At 37.8% G+C, this 20,943-nt stretch overlaps 1 protein-coding gene and 1 long non-coding RNA gene across 2 annotated transcripts; both read right to left on the reverse strand.

Annotated features, from left to right (window-relative positions):
• Window positions 1-1,042: 1,042 nt before the first annotated feature.
• Window positions 1,043-15,559, reverse strand: LOC134815560 (uncharacterized). Its single transcript, XM_063824100.1, has 22 exons — window positions 15,496-15,559; window positions 15,038-15,106; window positions 14,713-14,881; window positions 14,090-14,226; window positions 13,840-13,931; window positions 13,487-13,589; window positions 12,224-12,448; window positions 10,571-10,800; window positions 9,967-10,198; window positions 9,111-9,241; window positions 8,356-8,478; window positions 7,758-8,004; window positions 7,176-7,260; window positions 6,618-6,880; window positions 6,283-6,450; window positions 5,851-5,985; window positions 5,482-5,585; window positions 5,172-5,343; window positions 4,630-4,995; window positions 4,243-4,364; window positions 3,933-4,053; window positions 1,043-1,227 (listed from the first exon to the last, which is right to left on the reverse strand). The coding sequence occupies exons 1-22, from the start codon at window positions 15,557-15,559 to the stop codon at window positions 1,043-1,045; spliced, it is 3,543 nt and encodes a 1,180-aa protein (XP_063680170.1).
• Window positions 15,560-16,709: 1,150 nt separating this feature from the next.
• On the reverse strand, window positions 16,710-20,752 carry LOC134815943 (uncharacterized). The gene is made up of 3 exons (XR_010160326.1): window positions 20,742-20,752; window positions 17,138-17,224; window positions 16,710-16,980 (listed from the first exon to the last, which is right to left on the reverse strand). It is a non-coding gene; the product is annotated as an uncharacterized LOC134815943 (long non-coding RNA).
• Between the last annotated feature and the right edge of the window lie 191 nt (window positions 20,753-20,943).

Genomic DNA, 20,943 nt, shown 5'->3' on the forward strand with positions numbered 1-20,943 from the left:
AAAACATAAGGTCACATGAGCATGAGAATTCATGCTCCACCGGTAGTCCCTACACGTTTGAAATAGAAACCTGGGCCTAGGAAGACATTTTACCGATAATATAAGCATAAGCAATAAGGTATGATAAGGCATGGTAAGGTATGATAAGGTATGACAAGTATGAAAAGGTATGAAAAGGTATCTGATCTAAAGTTCGTGCTAGTTATATATATGAAATATATTTTTGTCTGCATTAATTGATACTAAATAAAATTTTTGTTTTCTTGAAATTGTTGTTTTCTTGACAAGGTATGACAAGGTATGATAAGGTATGATAAGGTATGATAAGGTATGATAAGGTATGATAAGGTATGATAAGGTATGATAAGGTATGATAAGGTATGATAAGGTATGATAAGGTATGATAAGGTATGATAAGGTATGATAAGGTATGATAAGGTATGATAAGGTATGATAAGGTATGATAAGGTATGATAAGGTATGATAAGGTATAATAAAGCCGTACTTCAACTACAAGGCTGTATACAAGGCCGCATACATTATACAACGTTATAACAATAAATCGTGCAAAAAACGATTAAAAGATGTACCTCACTGGACTTCATTTGAACGGACATTAATTGGACGCTAGGGGCCAAGGTGTTCATTTTAATTTCCGTTGAAATAAAGCCTGCCCATCACGGTTCGTCCAAATAAAAGTCCGTTAAAAATGTTCCACTTCCACTACGAACTTATTGTCCAGGATATAACTACTTTTTAATTTCGATCATTTCAAATTTCTACCATCGAACTAAATTTAACACGTTCAGCTTTGCCACTTATTGCTTTTCTTGGTCAATATTATTTGTCTACTTGAACTCAACCTAGAAATTTTGGATTTTACGGGTTTGGATGCCTTCGAGTGTTCATTTTAGTGACCGGTCAAAATTGTGTCCGTTCACGCAATGTCTGGTCATATAAAATCACCGTGTTATGACAATAAACGAAGGTAAATGAAATGTTACATCGGCCCTGGCCTTATCAAGCATATGATAGACTTAAACTAACCAACAGAGTTGAGAGATTTCAAATCTGCTTTACTCTCACTTTTCTTCACAAGAGCACGAGTGAGACTCACAGCAGATTGTCTGAACTGGTCACTAATTGTATCGTTCTCCCTTAATTCTCCGAGCTCGGTTTTAGTTTGTACATTGTCCATCGTGGCAATCACATTATTAAGGGTGTCGTCTGTAATTATCGATAAGTTTACGAGATCATCAATAATTTGGACAGTTTTCTTAACGTCAAGGGAACTCATTTGAGTTCCTTGATTAGCTGTTATGGTCCTGATGTCATATGATATAGAGTCCGCTGTTATTTTCGTCACATCATTCTGCAATATTTGATATATTTGCAACAATTTGATTTATTGTATCGGCATTGCAGAAAGAAAAAGTGCTCTTCTATGGTACAGGGTGCACCATAGAAAATGTGACTTTTTTGAGAAATGATACAAAATATTACGAAGGACAGTGCTGTACACCGCCGGCGGCGGCGTAATTGGTGTGAGGTCACGTGATTCCGCAGATTCAATTGTCCTCTAGAATAATGCCATGCGGAGAGCAATTTTTAACAATCTTGAATTTTGGCCTGAAACGGCGCATTCGGCGTATAAACAGGTTCACGCCGTGTGCGCCGTTTGAAAACGGCGGCGGCGGCGCGTGGCCGGAAAATCGATGGCGGCGTTCGGCGTTCGGCGGCGGCGTTCAGCGGCAGCGTTCAGCCTTGATGAAGGAGAAGTTGCTGAAAACTGAAAACTCTTCATCACATTGTGTCAATATGTTACGAATTTATGCATACCAAGTTTCAAGTCCCAATCAATTTTTGATTTCTCACAAATAGCTATTTTGTTATGGTGCTACCTCAGGAACTTAAGCTTCTTGTAATTAAGGGGTCTCAAGAAAAATATATTCGAAATCAACATTTTAGTTGTTTTTGATAGAAAATATAATATGTATATGGTTCTCTTTACATCTAATATATGGTTCCTCTGCTACCTTACCTCAGATATTGCGTCAATTTTAGATGTAACTGCTGAAGGGCAAGAGGAAAAGTCTGTGTCACCAAAGCCTTGCTTCATTACAGTTGAATCTTTGATTGGGCTGCTTCTTGGACAGAACTTCTGAGCATAGAACATTTCCTGAAATCATTATTATTTGTCAGCGACTCGACACAAAGTCCGATGAACGATGGCATGGCATGGAATATAGCTGCTACTAACCAGTTTTACTGTGAACTTCAGGTAGCAATAATTGTACCTGTTAGATATGAATTATGGATTTGTCAGGTACAAAAAAAGTAATACTAAGCTACTGAAACCCAGCGAAAATTCTGTGAAATACAGGACAGAACTAAAACGAAAAATCAACTAGCTCACAAATCACATCAATGAGCGACTAAAACAGCTCTGGCAAACTAGCTTGCTGATAGCATTAATTCCACTGACGATACAATGAAGATGTTTGAAGCTTCCATTAAAGAAGCAGCACCAATTTCTGTATACAACTCACAGGAACATCTAGTTGCTAGTGATACGAGCAAAAAGCTACTATTATCAGGGAGTGGTTTCTTCAACACTGCAAGTGCACAAACTCTGACCCTCCTTTCCTTTTAGAATCCTTCTCTGGGCCTGTTTTACCATTGAATACACAATTTTCCAAATCCACTCAATCTTGCAAATTGTCTTAATGAGATTGAGAAGTAGCAAATAAAACATCTCTTAATTGAATTAATCAAATAGTATAAATTCGATCTCATGATTAACTTACGTCGTGGACGCAGGGTTGTACTGCGTAAGTATTTGGGTTAGTGCTCGGCCATGTATAATCACCGTACACTACGTTCACTTCGTCTTGTGATGGGCAGCCACCTGTTGATACTAGATTATATAATAAATAACAAGACAATTAAAATGAGATGTAATTTTTGAACCAGAAATTAATGTTCACCATCAAACTGTCAGCAGTGTGTGCTCAACAGTTGTATTATTAGTGATCCAACGAACACTCAAAAGTTTTCCACAAACTCCAAAGATGATGCAGTTTTACACTTGAAATTTCAATGATGAGAACACATTTGGGTAGTCGTACTCGTATAAAACGATTTTTATTAAACGTGATAAAGGGACAAAAATCTGTCACAATGTTTTGGGACACAACTGTGGAGGACATCGTTGCTTCGCGCCACGCACATTGTCATGTTTGCTTCGTTTTAAAGAGCAAAGATCTGAAAGGGCGGTTGGCAACGTCAATCAAGGCTAGAATTTTTAGCATCGCGTTCAACACAGGTCCCTAAGTTCGTAGCAAAAGAGAAAACGTTTGCGGTGCGAAGTTACAAAATCAGAAAACAAGTTCGATACAAAAGGAAAAGCTTTTTTTGCTTACCACATTTGTTACTGTTAGCTAGATCACAGTTATCTGAAAGAAAATGTATTTTTATTTAAAACGCTATGTCTCAGGGCCGTGCCCACAATAAAATAATTCTCAATGATAAATTTATTTAACCATCAAATGAAATTTGTATACGATCTGGTTGTTACTATCGATATCGGATTCAAACTTGTAAGCAACAACATCCAATGGTTGCAAGGTGCAGACCTTATCAAGACCGATCCATTCCCAAAAATGTAAAACTCCACAATATGAATTAACTACCAAGAAACCAATTGATCTAGTTGAATTGGGTTAAAGGTACATAATGAAAGGAAAATATTTAAGACGTGGTTGTCACTCACTGTTAAACAACAACACCCAATGGATGCAGGTTGCAGACCCTATAAACACCGGTCCATATCGGAAAATTAAGAGACCCACTAAGGCCAAAAATGAATCAAATTGTGGTGGTTGAAGTTGAAAGAAATGTGTTGAAGGTATGAGATGAGGGATGAAACATACCTGGAACCTCCACACATTCAATGTAATCGCCCCATCCTGCGGCAAGGCACAAGACAGAGGTAGTGGTAGCGTTTCCTAGCAGTTCAGTTACACTGTCAACTATGTTAACAACAAGGTCACCCTGGAGCGTGGGAACTTTTTATTGTCAAACAACCTAAAACTAAATATATGTACACGAACACCGGAGTTTGTGATATATTGTCTATCAAATTGTCTGTACTGAAGTATCGAAGAGAAAGGCTGTGGAAGGATAAAATTTAATATAAATTTCGGGATATCAAGTATTCTGAAGAGGTGAATCAAGTCTTACCGGACAGGTGAGCGTGAAAGGCACGTTACTATCTGGAGACAAAAAGTCTGAAACGACTTGTTCGCTATCTTCCAAACTCACGGTTACTCCCGCGTCCGTCAAAGTAGATTTACTACAGGCATCTGGAGAGGGAGGTTTAAAGGTTACAAAATAATAAAATGGAAGGAAATAATAATAAAATGGACATAATGAGTTGGAGTTTCGGTTTCAAACAGAAGGGTGTAAGCAGTTATTTAACAAGGTAGGGAAGAATTAAAACGTTGCCAAGGAGAACTAAAAATCAAAAAGTTATGCGGTGGCAGAGAAGGTGGCTAAGTACTGTAGTGTGAGTAAAATCTCTATAATATGGAAATATTAAAGTGATGATCAACAATCAAAAAAACTTACAAGTTGTAACTTCAACTTCAACAGGATCACTTGTCAGTACTGTTTCCGTTTCACCAACATTTCCCTCGGAGGTCATTGAAATTTTGTAGGCAACATTTGATTCTAGACCTGTAAATTTATGACTAACTGGTGTAACATCACGCTTTCTTCGTGAAGGTAGGTTATCATCCCCACTTTCGCTGATGGTATTAGCTGGTACAACTGGCTCAGGGTAAACATACTCCATCACAACTGTCCATATTTCGGCAACCTTTTTGGATACCTTTAAGCGGTAAGTGAAACCTTCTTCTGGCACGAATTCTACTGTAGCAGTATTGTCAGTCAACACTATTTTTGAGGAATCTATTGGTGTTGGGAGTGTTGGTCCTGAGAAAAATTGTTCGTTTAATTTCGTGTCAAAAGACTTATTTTATCTTTTTATGGTGATTTTGGTGCCAATTGCTCCAGTCCCGATATCACAAATGGCAAAACTTTTTTTTCCTAGTAGTGTCATAATACAAGATACAACAAGAATTGTGCTACATAACACCATTTATCCTCACCTTGAGTGAAAGAGTGTGTGACTGTCTCGGAGGGTGTATCATCATCAGTCAGAACCGTGACAGTGAAAGTGTACTCTGTGAGTGGAGTAAGATCATCGTACGATATAGTAACTTCCTTAGCGGCACCAAAATCTTTTTCTTCAATAACTTCGGCCTTGCTACTCAGAGTATACTGAAATTGTTATGATTGTCCTAATCTACGTGAATAGCCAGGCTTGAGTTTGATGCAGACAAGATTGTGGTGACAGTTCAACAAAGTTGGTTAAGGGGGCAGAGGGGGTCTTCATAATAAATACGAATCAAGACTTACCTTGACTTTGGTGTTGCCTCCTGGACTGGTATCGGCTAACTTGATTGTCACATCGCGGGCGGTTGAGGAAACTTCAACGTCCGTGATGGTCGCAGAAGCGTGACCTAAAAACAGTTCCTCAGTTTAACCAAAAATTGACATTAACTCCAAACATGTTCCGACATATCGAATAAATATTTTGCATACATAATGACATGTACGCAAGCTTATGAGACTATTACTCTATTTAAAAGTGTTCAACAAAAGTATTTTTAAAATGTAGAATTAAAAAATATATAATATACACTATACAGTGCGAATAAGTACACATTTTTTATTAACCTCAAAACATTGTACTCCTATTTAAAACTTTGAAAAACATAAAATTACCAGTGTTGAATTCTTTGGTCATATCTCCGCCGGGTCCTTTGTCAGTGCTGGAAGATATCACAACAACATAGCTCTTGAGAGGCTCTAGGACACTGCTCCAATCGTATTCGGTCTGGCTTACAAGATCGGCTATATCTAAAACAACGTTTTATTAAGTTGGGTACGATAGAGTTATCTTTGTAATTGTATGGTGCAAACTGTTGGGAACAGTCCACGTTACAATCGCAATTCTTCTATATAAACTGGAAGCCAGTTCTAGAAACGAATATTAGGTTATTTTTTAGGTTATTTTAGTTAACTCTGGAGATAAGTTCCTTAAATCATAATTTTAATGATGACAAATATCAACAACAGCTCAGATGTATAGCTGTTTAGTAACGTTTATTTCTCAAACATGGAGATTATGATTCACAGTTACACAAATTAACTTACTCTTATCATCGTAAGCTTGTTTCTCTTCACCATCCTTCTCACTTATCTTCATTGCATACACTGGTTCGTATGAGCCGATTGCGGTAATTTCTCCAATATCAGCAGGCAAAGTGTCTTTGAAAATCATAGTTACAGTTTTAGCGCCGACAACACTAATCGTGACGTCACCTGAAGAAATGACAAAAATTAGGAAGTTACGAATCAAATACATGTACAGTAAATAATAGCACTAGACGGCAACACTGTTAATAATAGCGGCTGTTAACTAGTCATACAGCACATCGTGAGTTTTATCGAAATATATGATATGTGAGTACATATTATATAGCAAATACCTGCGTCCAAGGGCGGAGGTCCAACATAAAATCCGGTAACGTCATTTTTAGTCAGATAAACTATATCTTGGCTTGGATATATGATCTGATAGACATGCAGTGAGAAACCATTTTTTAATTTGGCTTTCCAATCAGCATCAGAAGTAGATAGAGTGTACGGGCAATCGTAAGTATCGGAGTCTGCGTTGATAGTAGTAATGGTGCAAATTATATCACCAGTACTGTCCGCGACTTGCACTGCGAATATCTTCCAATCATCAAATCTGAATTGGTTATAAAGTTAAAATTCGGTTGAGGGAAGCGAAGAAACTTTTTCCAAACCTTTTGAAGATTACAAAATGAAGCAATGAACATGACCCATGAATACGGATGTGTTGTTTTGCATGTAACAATGATACACGGTGTTTTGAAACAGCTGATTCCGTGATTCGTACCAGATTGGGCGCTGTCTCACAACAAAATACTTCGGGTCCCCAGTCGTAGTTAAGTCTGTAGTCAAGCACAGATTTTATTTTGTTGAAACTGATGGTATCTAAAAAAGGTATCCAATAGACTTACGTATCTCTGTCTGAAGGCAATACCACAGAAGCTGTAAAGGTGTACGATCCGGTTGACGCTGTTGGTGCACCCAACTTTGGGACAGCTGAAGTAATTTAATTTGTTACTGACGCAGAGATTATACAAGGCCGTTCACAAAAAAACTTTAGACTTGATAATGGCCCATGGTAAAACTATCCATAAAAATGGTATCTTAGTCCCCGGATCTTGGCTAGTCGGAGAGCTGGAACGAAGAAATCGGAGACAGTGCAGTACGTACTTTTCAATTTGAAGAAATTATCAGGAAAAAAGCAGAGAAAAATAAACACGTCGTGACTGTACACAGTTAGGTTTTGGAAATGAGACATGTGTTGCGTGCCTCAGAACATTTTGTATTGCTATGAAAATGGCAGGGATTATTTTTTTGGCGAGAAAAATTCTTCAATTCTGTTCAATTTAGTTTAACTTTCGTTTAATTTTCTCTTTGGAAGCATAAATATCTAAATTCAGTTATCCGTAATGAGACATGTTTTGAAAAAGTTGGGACCGGAACTGGACATCATTAGTCTCTGTGTCCCACTTGTTTTAAATTCGTACACTTACCAAGGCACCAATCTTTGCCAGCAATATGTGTTCCTGCCTCCTTCAATTCTACTTTTGTATTATCGTTAGGATCTTTCTTACACTCAGCATAAGACCCAATTGCTCTTTTGGTAACATCGAAAGCCATGACATAGTCGTCACTAGAACAAGTAATTTCCACCTGTTCACCCAAGGCAACTTTGGTTCCGGTCTGACTTCCTGCGGCGCTAACGATGGTGTTGGCGTTAGGGTTGGGAATCTCAGTTACCTGAAAAGAGGGAGAATTACTTTTCAAAATGTTTTGTCTTAAATCCATCTCCAAGATATTATTTTCACCTAACAACTATCACGCTGATACATTTAAGAATTGCATAGTGCATGTAACCATATCGGTTCAAAGTTTGTCGGTAAAACTTGATTTAGTGCAAATCAGACTTGACAGACTCGAAATCTTTTACCAAATTTGAAATAGAATTAATGTTAATGAGATGGCTATTTTAAAAGTCACTTGCAACGTAACCATGGTAACAATGGTAACAGCGGTTCTCCTCTGTACCAAAGGTAAACCTAAATAGTAAAATTGTGTTACAATCAACACTGTCACTACTAAAACACTTACCGAACACGAAGGGTAGCATTTCTTTAAAACTATATCATCTCCGTTTGTTCCACATTCAGCCTCAAATATGTTCCCTGTAGTTCCTTCCACTGTCATCGTTTGATCTTTACATTGGAATTGCACCTGGTAATTATCTCGTCACATGAGAGAGTACAACTAGAAAAGATCACTTTGAATAAATCATCGACAATTGCACAATGTTTAATGTTTATACATTGAATCATGCACGCGTAAAAATCAAAATGAGCAAATCCTTATAAAAATAATGTACGATAAGAGCGTCCCTTTGTTATTTCTCAAGATTATTTCATGGATGTAAATTTAGAATGTGAACTTAGTCTTTTCACTAATGTCGAAAGGTAAATAACCAAAGCTTTTACAATTCGAGTTCAGGCAACTTATAACCGTGATCAATAGTGAATAGAGTGCTCGGCCTTGTTCAAGAAAACCAGCCTTCGGTTTGTCAAGGCCCACAGTACAATTTTGAGTTATTACCTTCTTTGACATAGGTTTAAAATCCTACCATTCTACCCTCCTACCGGCCTCTTGGTCAAAATGAACGGTTATACGATTTAACTTACTTTCTCTCCCGGATTAATCAACATGCGATTGTATATAGTCCGTGGGTTGCCAATCAGGAATGTTGCAACTAAAGAATAGTCCAATCCGATAAGAGAGCAAGGTTCTGAAAGATAAAAGTAACATGCGACATGCAGCTAAACGTGCAGAGATATTTTTTCAACAGCGAAGCTTGCCTTTGTGTTGGGAGGTATGGAAGTGGCTTCGGGTGCTAATGCGGCAAAAGTAGTATCGCCACCATTGTCTTTGACTTTAAGGAAGTCGAAGAACTGGTCGAGTTCATTTTTGGTTGGTAATTTGCACATGTCTGAAAAAAATATTAGATAGTTCATCATCTATTTAGGAATCCTAAAACTTTGTTTAAAAGTACTGAATCTTTCCCACTACCCAGGATGTACGTTTGCCGACATACATCTATGCATGCATTTTTCGTCAATATGACCCGTACAACTATATAATAGACAGTATGTCTATACACAATACACATTTATAACAACCTTTAATCCAGACACGAACTCAAAAATCATATTTTAATGGGTGGGAGATGCATACCTCGAAACATGACACATTTTAATAACCATATACATCCCCCGGCGATCTCTGACATCGTATAATCTATATATAAATTTACAACAGCGCCCAGCGGACAAATTATGTTGGACTAAATAGTCCGACGACAATCGTTACCTTGGTTACGACTCATAACCATGGTCACTGGTCAGGTGTCACCTTTATAGTGCTATATTGCTATGAGGTTTAAATGTGAAATTATTAGAAATATTTTAAATTTTATTTTAGTAGACGTGTTTTATTTGCTTCTTAAACAGCAAACATGCTCTTTAACTTTGAAACTATCTGCAATCTTATTATTATAGTCTGTTTTACTTTTCCGAATTTTTCTTGATTCCCATTTTAAGACTGTTTTAAGGCCGTTATATTTCTCACTCCTATCCATATTTTTCGTCCTTATACTCTAATCATAATCTGCCTAACATTATGTTCAAAAATCAAAACAAAATGCACATGACTTACTGTAACACTTTATGAGGTCTTTGAATTGAGCATTTTCAAAGTCGTATTTCGATGCATCACAAAAGAATTTGGTGTTTGCTTCAACGTTCTCGGTAAACAGAAACACTTTGTCGTGTTTGCAACCAATAATGAGTAGTGGTGTGTTGAGAGCAACCTCCACTACATTTAAGGCAGCCCGAAACCCGCTAGCGATCTTAGCGTATTCGACGTTATATTCTGTCTTGATGATTGACTGCGAAAATGAGGTTTGAAAAAGTTGGGTTACGGCTATAAACCGATCGGATAGTTCAATCTTTACTCAATCCCAAAAATGGGATAGAGTGGACCGATCAGCCGAGGTCCAAGGATCGACCGGAACCACTTTTTACGGAACCCGTAAAAGGAATGATTTAAAATTAACTTAAACTAGTGTTCCCAAATGGCACCTAGGATAACACCGCGGTCGCTCGCCTGACACAGGAACAAATAAAAGACGATGGTACAATCGCAGAGAAGTAAATGTGGTGCATGTAATGTTCATGAATAGAGGAGTTGAAAGGCTTAAACAGTGACTATCAAAATAAAATCGTCTGATTAAAAAATTATCAGAAACGTATTAACTTACAATATCACAAGGAGCGTGGCACGATTGAACGACAATTGCACTTGGCGATGCTCCATCGGCCACCTCTTCACATTCGATTTCATCCTCTTGCCCATACGGTAAATGATAATCGCCATCTTGGCACTCAAGTTCATATTCTTCGTCTTGAGGGACCGACAATATTGTTGCAATTTCATTGTCAAATTTGAACAATATTCCATGATCTGCAAGTACCGTCAGCGGGCAGTCCTCTGAAAGAAATAAAAGTTATTGGTCTATATTCTATAATACTGGTAATAGTCTTTAAATTTATGGGTTTATGCATTTGAAAATATCGTAAGCACGGAGTAGTCTAAAAACAATCTTTTTAATCGGAACGAAGAATTACTCTTTTATCTAAGAGCAAATTTGGAAAATGCAAACAGACTCAGAGTAATATTGTCGAAAAAATCGTACTCAGGTGTGATATTCTTTCTGATAGCAATGCACGATTTAACCAGCCTGATTCTCTGTAGGTTGAAAAGATACAAGATCAATTATCCGTTTGTGGAAATTGGATGTTATTTGAGCCGATATGGAAGGTTAGGGTAACAATGATGACTAAACATTTTTTGTTGATATGAAATATTTGTCAAAGCACGAAAAATAGTATGTCCGAATAGTACATAATCAACGGGTCTTGAAGCTTATCCGTTAGAATAAGTCCCCGTTATGTCATCAGAAGTGACAATCTCTTCTCCTTTCTTTGAGAAAATTCCCACTCTATTTCGCATTTTGCAGTTTTTCATTATGACAAAAGCGGAAGTCCTAATTTCAGGAGTAATGCAAACTTCTTCAATTCGATTGGGCGACATCTGTCCGACAGCGACATCTGTCCGAAAGCTGAATTAGGGATTTCGGACAGATGTCGCAGTCGGACAGGAGTCGTTTTTGGCGACATCTGTCCGAATTTCGGATCATATTGTAATTTCGGTTCACATTCGTATTTCACAAGCTCACGGGTAATCTCGTGACGTTCTAAAGCTGATGTGATCCCTTAAGATCTGATCCATCGATACGTGATTGACTAGTTGAGAACATGATCGTGCTAGCCGTACCCAGAAAAGCAGCTAACAGACACCCTTCTAACCCGAGAGATCTGGAAACGCTCTCCATTCCTGCAAACTACATCCTCTCTACCGACAACGAACCAATGATGCTCTGGGACTCTGGATGGGACGAACAGACTATAACAGCAACCCTATGGATTTCCTTAAAGCTATCGGAAATTTGACTATGCTTTAGATTTGATTCTGTGATATTGTATTATATTGAATTAATTTATATCATTTAAATAACATTGAAACTATTGTCTAATTTATCGACATCAAATGAAAATAAACTGTGGTAGTAAACTATGGCTCAGATCATATCTCAAATTGGACATGTTACGTATACAATTTAGCAAGTAACAGTTTAGATCATGTTTCTAATTGGAAATGTGTCGTATTGAAATCAGGTCACAATTTCGGACAGATGTCGTTTTTTTCTGGTACCCTGATTCGGACAGATGTCGCTGTCGGACAGATGTCGCTGTCGGACAGGAGTCGTGTTACCTTCAATTCCACCTCCACTACCCATTAAATCTTACCATCATTTTAAAGGCAATGGATAGAAATATTTAAAGTAACGTACCTCTACACTTCTTGATGTCGTAAATCCCTGATAAGGTTGCACTGGTAGTGCCACTACTATAAATGCAATCCAGCTCTTGTGTGTTTCTGAACTCGGATTTGACTTTGTCTTCAAATGAAGTTCCAGTGTCACATTGGTAGTTGATTTTTTGACCTACCAATGCCGTTGCAGTTAAAAAGTATGCCTTTGCGTCGGCTTCCAGTGTCACTTCAGATGTGGCACATTCTGAAAACAATAGAAATATAAAAAATTAGAATAAGGTCAAGATAAAATTTACAGCTAACAGCTGGCTATTTATTTGCGTTAAGTGGAAGGTATAGACTATTTAAGGCGAGCTCACATATACTTGTAGACATATGTTCAACGATTTATCCTAACTAGCAGGAACCCGTTAAATATAACGGTGTCAAGACTCAAGATACTGAAATAATTATTACCTATTTAATTGGCGTTTTTGACACCACTTGGGGGTCCAAATTTTCGGCTCTAAAATCATTATTCCTCGGCCAATTTTTTATTTTTTCATGCTGATTTGGAGGATATTAAAGCATTTGACCCAGCCAAAAAAGTTTCAGTTGTATATCTTTTACGGTTTTTGCAGAAAGTTGCGTTAAAGTCGATGCCGTGGTGTCAGTAAAATGGCACAGATATATATATATCGTCTCGCTTTATATATAGTAAGATTTCATCAAGATAGCTTCGTCAGGACACGATGAACTAACACCTGGTTTAGTCTCTTAGTGGTAAAATGTTAGGGAAGCTATCCATAACCATAACCACAGCCCTAACCCTAGCCCTAAACAATCGAATTCGTGTTTTACTACTACTAGCCTGTCACGTGAAGAAAACAGTTATTTGCCCATAACTCTCCAGGGTATCATTTTTATCCTACGTCATGAGGCCGAGGATGATTCGGAATCAGTGTCCAAAAATACACCGAATTAGATAATGTTTATACCTTAAGAGCCTTTTCACAAGACTTTTCTTAAAATTTGGGTGAGCAATTTAGTGGGAGCGAGAATATTTACCATTCCAACGATAAACACACCGTAGCACTATATGGTATGATACTTAACCTTTCATCACCAGGATATATAACCAGTGTACCGTAGTGTGTTTTGTCGAAGCTGTGTTGCAAAACGTCGACATTTTAATCGTCATTACATTGACAGTAGTCAAATCATACTGTCAACTTTTCGCTGTTTCCAAAACCTTTCAGGAAAAAAGAAAGTCGTAGAAGGCAATAACTTAATAAGAACTTACGATAACACTTTTTGTCACTGTAATTTGTTACAGCGCCACTACATTTAATAGCATCAAATGCGGTGGTACCATCATCACGCCCATACCCTGGTTTGCATTCCAACTGAAAAGAAATTCAAATCATTAATTTGCATTTAATCAAATGTTAAATCTTATCCCAATTCCAGACCTTAATTCGAGGTGTCTATCTGCAGATGTAGGGGTGACGGGGGTCTCTCTGCAGATGGCACCCCTATCAGGCGGGTACAGTTTCATCCAATGTTTATGTTGGACTGTCCAGTTGAAAGATTCTATTTCACTAATTTAACTAATAAAATGACCATTCATAAATTATGTGATAAATTAAAACTCACGTTTATTTCTGTACCAGCGGGATAGAACGTCTCTGTTTCAAAATCGAGATCCATCACCACGGTATCGTCAATGGTTGGTTTTGTACACGCGGCTGAAAAATTGCGTTCGTTCAACATTACAGAATGAGAAACCACCAATCGTTTGGACACATGCACATTTGAAACTCGAATTAATATAAAATTACACGTGATGCCCATATTAGGCGATGAAATGGTTAGGCACGGCGGTTGGATTTTTCAGATAACTCACCTTCACATTTTACGAGGTTATACATAGCCATGATATCAGTGGTTTGAGCAACGTCCTGTATACAATTAAAGCTGACACTCGTGAAATCCCCAAAATCTGAAAAGTCCGTAAGGCTGTCGTCTTTTCTTAACATATACCTGGAACAATTTACAGCTATTTAATCGAATAATATAAATTGTGATTTTCTCATTTTATCCGAAACCCACAGTAGCTTTATTTAATTGTTTTAACTAGCAAGATCCCGTTTAGATCTAAAGTCAAGAGACAACAGTATTTATAAGTTTACGATTATAAAACCACTTGGGGTCAAAATGTGGGGACTTCTTATTACTTGGTCAATTTTTTAGTTCTTCGTACTGTTCAAAAGGCCATAAAAGCATTCGACCCAGTCAAAAAAGTTCAATTTTCAATTGAGCCGCTAAGGTCATCCCTCTTTTATATCTATGTTATCTAAGTTATCAAGTAAGTATGTTATCAATCATGTCACATGTGATATGGTGAGTGCTGAAATCTGCCATTTGTTGGCTGTAAATCAGATTTTCACCATTTTTGTGTCAAACCAAAAATAAGTAAACCAGAGATACAACTGTCGACAGACTTATTTGAGCGTAATATTTACTTACATTGTATTTGGATTCGAGTCTTGTTTACATTTAAACGTAACTGCCTGCCCCAAGTATATTCTGTCGTAAGAGTCGTAGTTACCAGGAACTATTGCCACTTCATCTATTATCGTTTGGGTAAAAGGGTTGTCTGCAAGATCCTTTGCACTGTTGCCCTCCAGTTTGCAGCCTGAAGGTTGCAATTTAAGTAACATATAAAAAGGAGTCTTAATAAAGATTCTTGTACTATACAAAATATGTACTAGACAAATGGATTAAAATCCCATAACACACAACCCTTTGCTCGATAAATCACAATTAAGGTGTGAAGTTGGCAAGCACTTACTTGATGTTTGAGCTGCAACACATCTGCTACTGTCACTGACCCAACAACAATGTATAAGGTTGCACTTCCCTACAAAAAATCTAAGACAGCTAGCGCGCTCTAGCTGTCTTAGGAGGCAATTTCTAAGACAGCTAGAAATGAGGGTTGATGCGCGCTAGCTGTCGTAGGTAGCTGTCTTAAAAAACTGAGCTAGCTACGACAGCTAGCAATGACAGTTTAACCCCCATTATAATGAGGGTTTATAGATTTTGCGTCGCGCAAATAATGCCACGTAAATTGTTGTCATTATCACGTTTATTTATAAAATACAGGTTCGGTTTCCGCGCGCAGAGAATTAATCCGAAATTTTGGCCTAGTTTTCGAAAAAAATTTGTCAATTTTTAAGGCCCGATATCCTTTATTTTGTTTATAAACTGAGTTGAATTTGCTTTGGTATGATAGGTGGCATATGAACTAACCTTTCCAGCCAGTTTTGAATGATTCTAGGTCTCTTTGCCTAACTGGACTAGCGCCTAAATCCATGAATTAGGCCATAAGACCAGTTAGTTCAGGCGACCGTTTGGGGTCTAATACTACTTTAAATTGAAGTTTAACAGACCAACAGTCCACCTTTAGTCGCTTGGCCTAACTGGACTGACGGGCTACAGTGTGATGAGACCCGTACGTGCACCGTTTTACTCACCATGAGCTGACAAAGCATGCTATATGAGCCCGATGACGTGCTTCGACGAGTAAGTGGCCATGCTGACGTGATCCATGTCTATATCTCTCATCAATAAAGAGCTCGTTAGCTCACACATACACAAGGGAATCAGCTGTTTTCAGGGGGATCACCAATATTTCTGGACGCTGCGCTGGATCCAAAAGGACCCCTTTCCTCAACGGCTATATACTTATATAATATGTACTTGACTAATTAATTTGGTCCATGTCATCGAGCTAGGATATAGCATGCCCTGTCAGCTCATGTTAAGAGCAATACAGTGCACTTACGGGTCACATCACTCATGCAGTTAGGCCAGGTGACCTCAAGTAGACTATCGGCCTAAAATCTGCCCTAAGTTAGGAATAGGCCATCCGTCCGTTTGTTCAGTATACTATTACTTGTTAGGCCATTAGTCAAGTTAGGCCAAGCGTCCAGTTAAGCCAACAGACCCGGTACCCTCTCTACCATGCCAGATTGATTACAAGTCAGCCCTGGCATACCTATTGCCTCAAATTTCTGTCCCAAATTTGTCTCAATGTGCCAAAATCCGGGATTCATGAGTGCGGCAAAAATTGCGACAGAAAGTGGCCGCCAGTCACCGTTGAAATAGTAACACGGTTCAAATACCTGACTGCATGAATTATACTTCTTTTTGTAAATCAGATACAAGCCACTTTCCATCTATTCATTACTTCCGATACAGTTACCCAAATGATGGAATACAAATTAAAATAACAATCAAATTATATGAAATAATATGAGGGCATTTAAGTTTCAACCAATCCGACAACCAACTATGCTGTCATAATCAGTTTCTGTATTATATGCCATGATTTGAGGATATAGTGTAAAAACCAATCCGAGGCCGATGATAATAATACGACATTCTTGCTCGTTGCGAAGCTAATTTTCAGTCTTTTGATATTTTGTAATGCTTTAACGAAAACGCTTTTATATTCCAATTTTCAAAGTGAATGTTATTTATAAAGAAGTACACAGAAGTTCCGAATCTCAAAATGTCAAACTTTAAATATTATACGTTCTGCAGATATCGCCAGTCTTGTAATTGGCTCTTAAAAATTGACTGATATTCAAAATATCCAATATAATGTAACTCATTTTTTGTTTTTAAATAATAGTCCTTTTATCCTAATAACACAATTTCAGCTGTCGTCGGCGACCATTTGTTCAGAAGATAATCACGTTTCTTGGCTGCCACTCTTTGTAACTTCGTAACCTGGATAAAAAGGTGGATTAATTGTGGTTTATCTGATTCTGTTCTATCCGCGATTGTTTTATATCAAGACAAGGTGGACACTGAGGTTGATCCAGCGACCAATCAAATATGGAGGGCAAGAGCCAAGAGGAAGCAAATGTAAGTAATATTGACAAACCAGTTGTGTCGCTGTCCAGTGTCTTTGCTGCGTGGATTTATCTTGTCGACACAGCGGTTCGTGTCAAATTGACCACATTTGTGAACGCTGAGGAAGGGAATTCGGATTACAAATTTATAATAGGGGAAGTACGGCTCTTTATAAAGATATGATTTAGTAAAAGTAATTGCTGAATCATTAACACAATGAAAATGTGCATTGTATTGTAGATTGTATTTAACTGCAGTCAATGAATAAAAAAAGTCTGGTTCGTAGCTGAAACTTTTTCCGCCACAGTAAATGTTTTTAAATCGGATAGAATATTTAAAGGGGAAGCCAAGGGGTATTTTTGGGTACTTTGGGGGATTTCATTCTGGGGGATTTCGAAGGCGTTCATAGGCTATCGCTATCCATTATCGGTATGAAATCTTTTATCTAGATAAACAGATAAAGATTTAGGTTTTATCTAGACAAAACCGATCATTTTTCTGCTGAAGGCTAAAGCCAAAATGTTATCCAAATTTCATAAAAAACTAATTGTCGACTTTAAACATTGTTTTACCAGTAATCTTGGCAAATAAAAGTACCACTTCCTTTCTTTGAAAATAGTAAAGCACCAGTTTTCTTCTCCTAGAAAAGTAGTGCACCATGACCATTTCTCCTCAAAACAATAGACCAACGGTTTCCTTCTCCCGAGAACATGAACAGTAGTGCACCAGTTCTCTTCAAAATAGTAGACCAACGGTTTCCTTCTCCCGAGAACAGTAGTGCACCAGTTCTCTTCAAAACAGTTAAGCATTAAATAATTCAGTAAACCGTTTCCTTATCCTGTGGATAACTTGGAGCAACAGATTCCTTCTCCTGGGAACAATGTTTCACGCCCAGAACACTTACGGAATACAATTGAGTGCCCTGCCGGTATTTTTGACTCTCGTTAACAGTAACATGCTCGGCCCATGCCCGTCTCCAGAATGGTTACAAAGGTAAAACGCCAGCACCCTCAAGAGAACAATACCAATAACCTTCTCTGGATTTCTACAGTTCATACAGTTCTACAGTTCCATAGGTATACAAATGTAAATAAACCTCTTAAGCACACATCCAAGTAAAATGACATCCAAGGAATGACATAAAGATCTCTTCTCTGTGGGGGTAGTCAAACAATATGATGACCCTATTAAAGCTGAACGAATAACAACATAGTTGAAGGAATTACAACATGAGTTGGGTAGGGCAAAATGTCAAAGTTACACCCCTCTCATCCTGAGCTGTATTTTACTAAACTAAACAGTCACACCCTGCTCCTGTTACACTAAGCTAACAGTTACACCCCGGCCCCTGTGTTACAATAAGCTAACAGTAACACCCCGCCCCCTTTGTAACACTAAGCTAACAGTTACTTCCTGCCCCCTGTGTTATACCAAGCTAACAGTTATCAGGTGTGCGCAGGATTTTTGAAAGGGCAAAGCGCCGGCTCTGAGGTTACCGTTGCGAGCAGCCCCCGGAAAATTGTTCGACTGGATTATATACTAAACCAATAGGATATCATACAGAAGGTTCAAAGCAGCAGTTGATTAGACAATTTGTTATTAGTAATATTTTGAATTAAAAACTTGGACAAATTAAAATTAAAGATAGCACGAGTTTTAAGTTATTCTGGATATCTCCAGTCTGAAAAGATGCCGTATGGCTTAGCGTACGCTTTTTGGTACTGGATCGTGATGTCCCATGATTCTGAAATAATGATGTTTTTTGACCCTTCTGATTAAGACTGAGGCTGATCCTCAGAGCTTTCCAATTATATTAATCTGCCTATCTCAAATCTCTTTTGAGCCTCATCATACCCACTCAACTATGAGGATTGGCTTCCTAGATTTAGGAGCAGCCAACCCATGGAAATTATATATGCACAAGGCATGTGTATCGACCTAATTAATTCGAACCTACTATATTCGTTTAAAAATAAAACTTTTGCATCATGTCATTAACGCAAATGTTTGTGAAAATGTTTATAAAATTGTTTATAAAATTATTTTGTTGCTCTGTAGAAGGCAATTAAAAAAAATTCTGGGTCAGCATTTCAAAAAGGGCCAGGGGCGGGGGCCGGCGCGGGGGGCGATCGCCTACATCGCCACCCGCCTGCGAACCAGGCCTCCCACCCTCAAATTCCCTAAAATTCTAGGTTTTAAAGGTGGTTTTCTTGGTTTTCAAACCCCTTAATTCAAGGTTTTCAGATAGCCATTTTCAAGGTTTTCAAGGTTTTTTAAGACGAATATGTATGTTTGCACTACGAAAACTTGTTAATTTTATCTATTTTCTCAAAACTAATGAATGAAATAATATAACCTGGACTAGGTTAGGATTGCTCAAAACATAAATGAGGGGACTGGTGGGGCAAAGGATATGATTTTAAGCAAGAAAACTGCCGGAGGCGAAATTTATAGTTGAAATTCAAGGTTTTCAAGCGTTTTTGTGAAAATCCAAGGTTTGCAAGGTTTTTGATTCAAAATATCAGAAATCAAGGTTCTCAAGGGTTTCAAGGTTGGCTGCTGCCACACGCCCATGACAGTTACACCCCGGCATCTATGTTACAGTTAGCTAACAGTTTCACCCCCCGGCCCTGTGTTCAGATAGCTGTATGCAATGTCTCTCAAAACTTGATTTTATAAGCTGTTCCTGATAGAATGATATCCTATCAGGAGCTCCCATGGAAAAATATTGTTCCTAGCCAAAGTTGCCCCATAAAGTTATCAGCTTTTCAAATAAAATAATCAAAAAAAGGCCTATTTTAAAATTTTGATGAGACATAATTTTTCTAAATGGTCCTTAGAACATATCCTGAAAGTTTCAAGGTGATTGCTCAAAAATGTAGGAGAAGATGGAATTTTAGTTTTCAAGGCGCGCCTAATTAAAACCGCTTGCGCAAATACACTTACATGTAATGAGCGATGACCTTTTGACGGTCATACCCTTTGACTAGGAACAATAATTTTCCTTAGCAGCAATGATTCTAAACATTTCAATGCTCACGTTTGACTAATTAAGCTAATGATTGATCTGAAAAGAAACATATTGTATGAAGTAAAGTCACTGGTAATTTGAACAGCTAAGAGCGTAAAATGGGGTTGGCTAATTAACTCAACAACCAGAAGCCTGAGGACTAAATAACAAGCCTCTACCCCACTAATATCTGAATTTTTGAACATCCAGTTACCCAAGTTTAGATTATATTCCTAACTATAATCAGCAGTAGAGTTATTTTCATTTTCTCTATTATCACCACAGGCTAGAGCATAATTTAAGTAGGTTTTGGTCTATTAAATCGACAGCCAGCATGATGCCTGAGGAAGTTTAAACTAGGCTTTACCCCACTTAATATGATCATTTTACTACTCAATTTACGCCCCTAACTTCAATCAGAAAACCGAGTCATTTTGATTTTAAGTGCAGTGGTCGCCACATGCTCAAACTGCAGCATAAATTTTGGGTATTATGAGGACCTTTTTCACAGATGATTTCCAATGCCCATTAAGGCATTCCCAATAATACCCCTTGGTTCCTCCATAGTTCTAACCATATAATGGCCAAACCATATGTTCTAACATAATTATTTTAATGACCAAACCTTAGTTGATTACATCTTTCATCCCGAATTGAAGCTTGACAGGATATTCCGCCTTTTTTCTGCCTGCTGAAATTCTTGTTACTCCTTCGAAGCTTGCAAAGCGTGTATATGTCACTTTGTGTCTAAAGTTCCTGGTCCCTGAAGGATTTTGATTGAGCAGCAGTTTAAATACGAATTTTTTAGAATCTAAAGTCCAATGATT

The sequence above is a fragment of the Bolinopsis microptera genome, chromosome 5 (assembly GCF_026151205.1).
Source record: "Bolinopsis microptera isolate Bmic1 chromosome 5, MBARI_Bmic_1.0, whole genome shotgun sequence".
In the NCBI taxonomy this organism is placed as follows: Eukaryota; Metazoa; Ctenophora; class Tentaculata; order Lobata; family Bolinopsidae; genus Bolinopsis; species Bolinopsis microptera.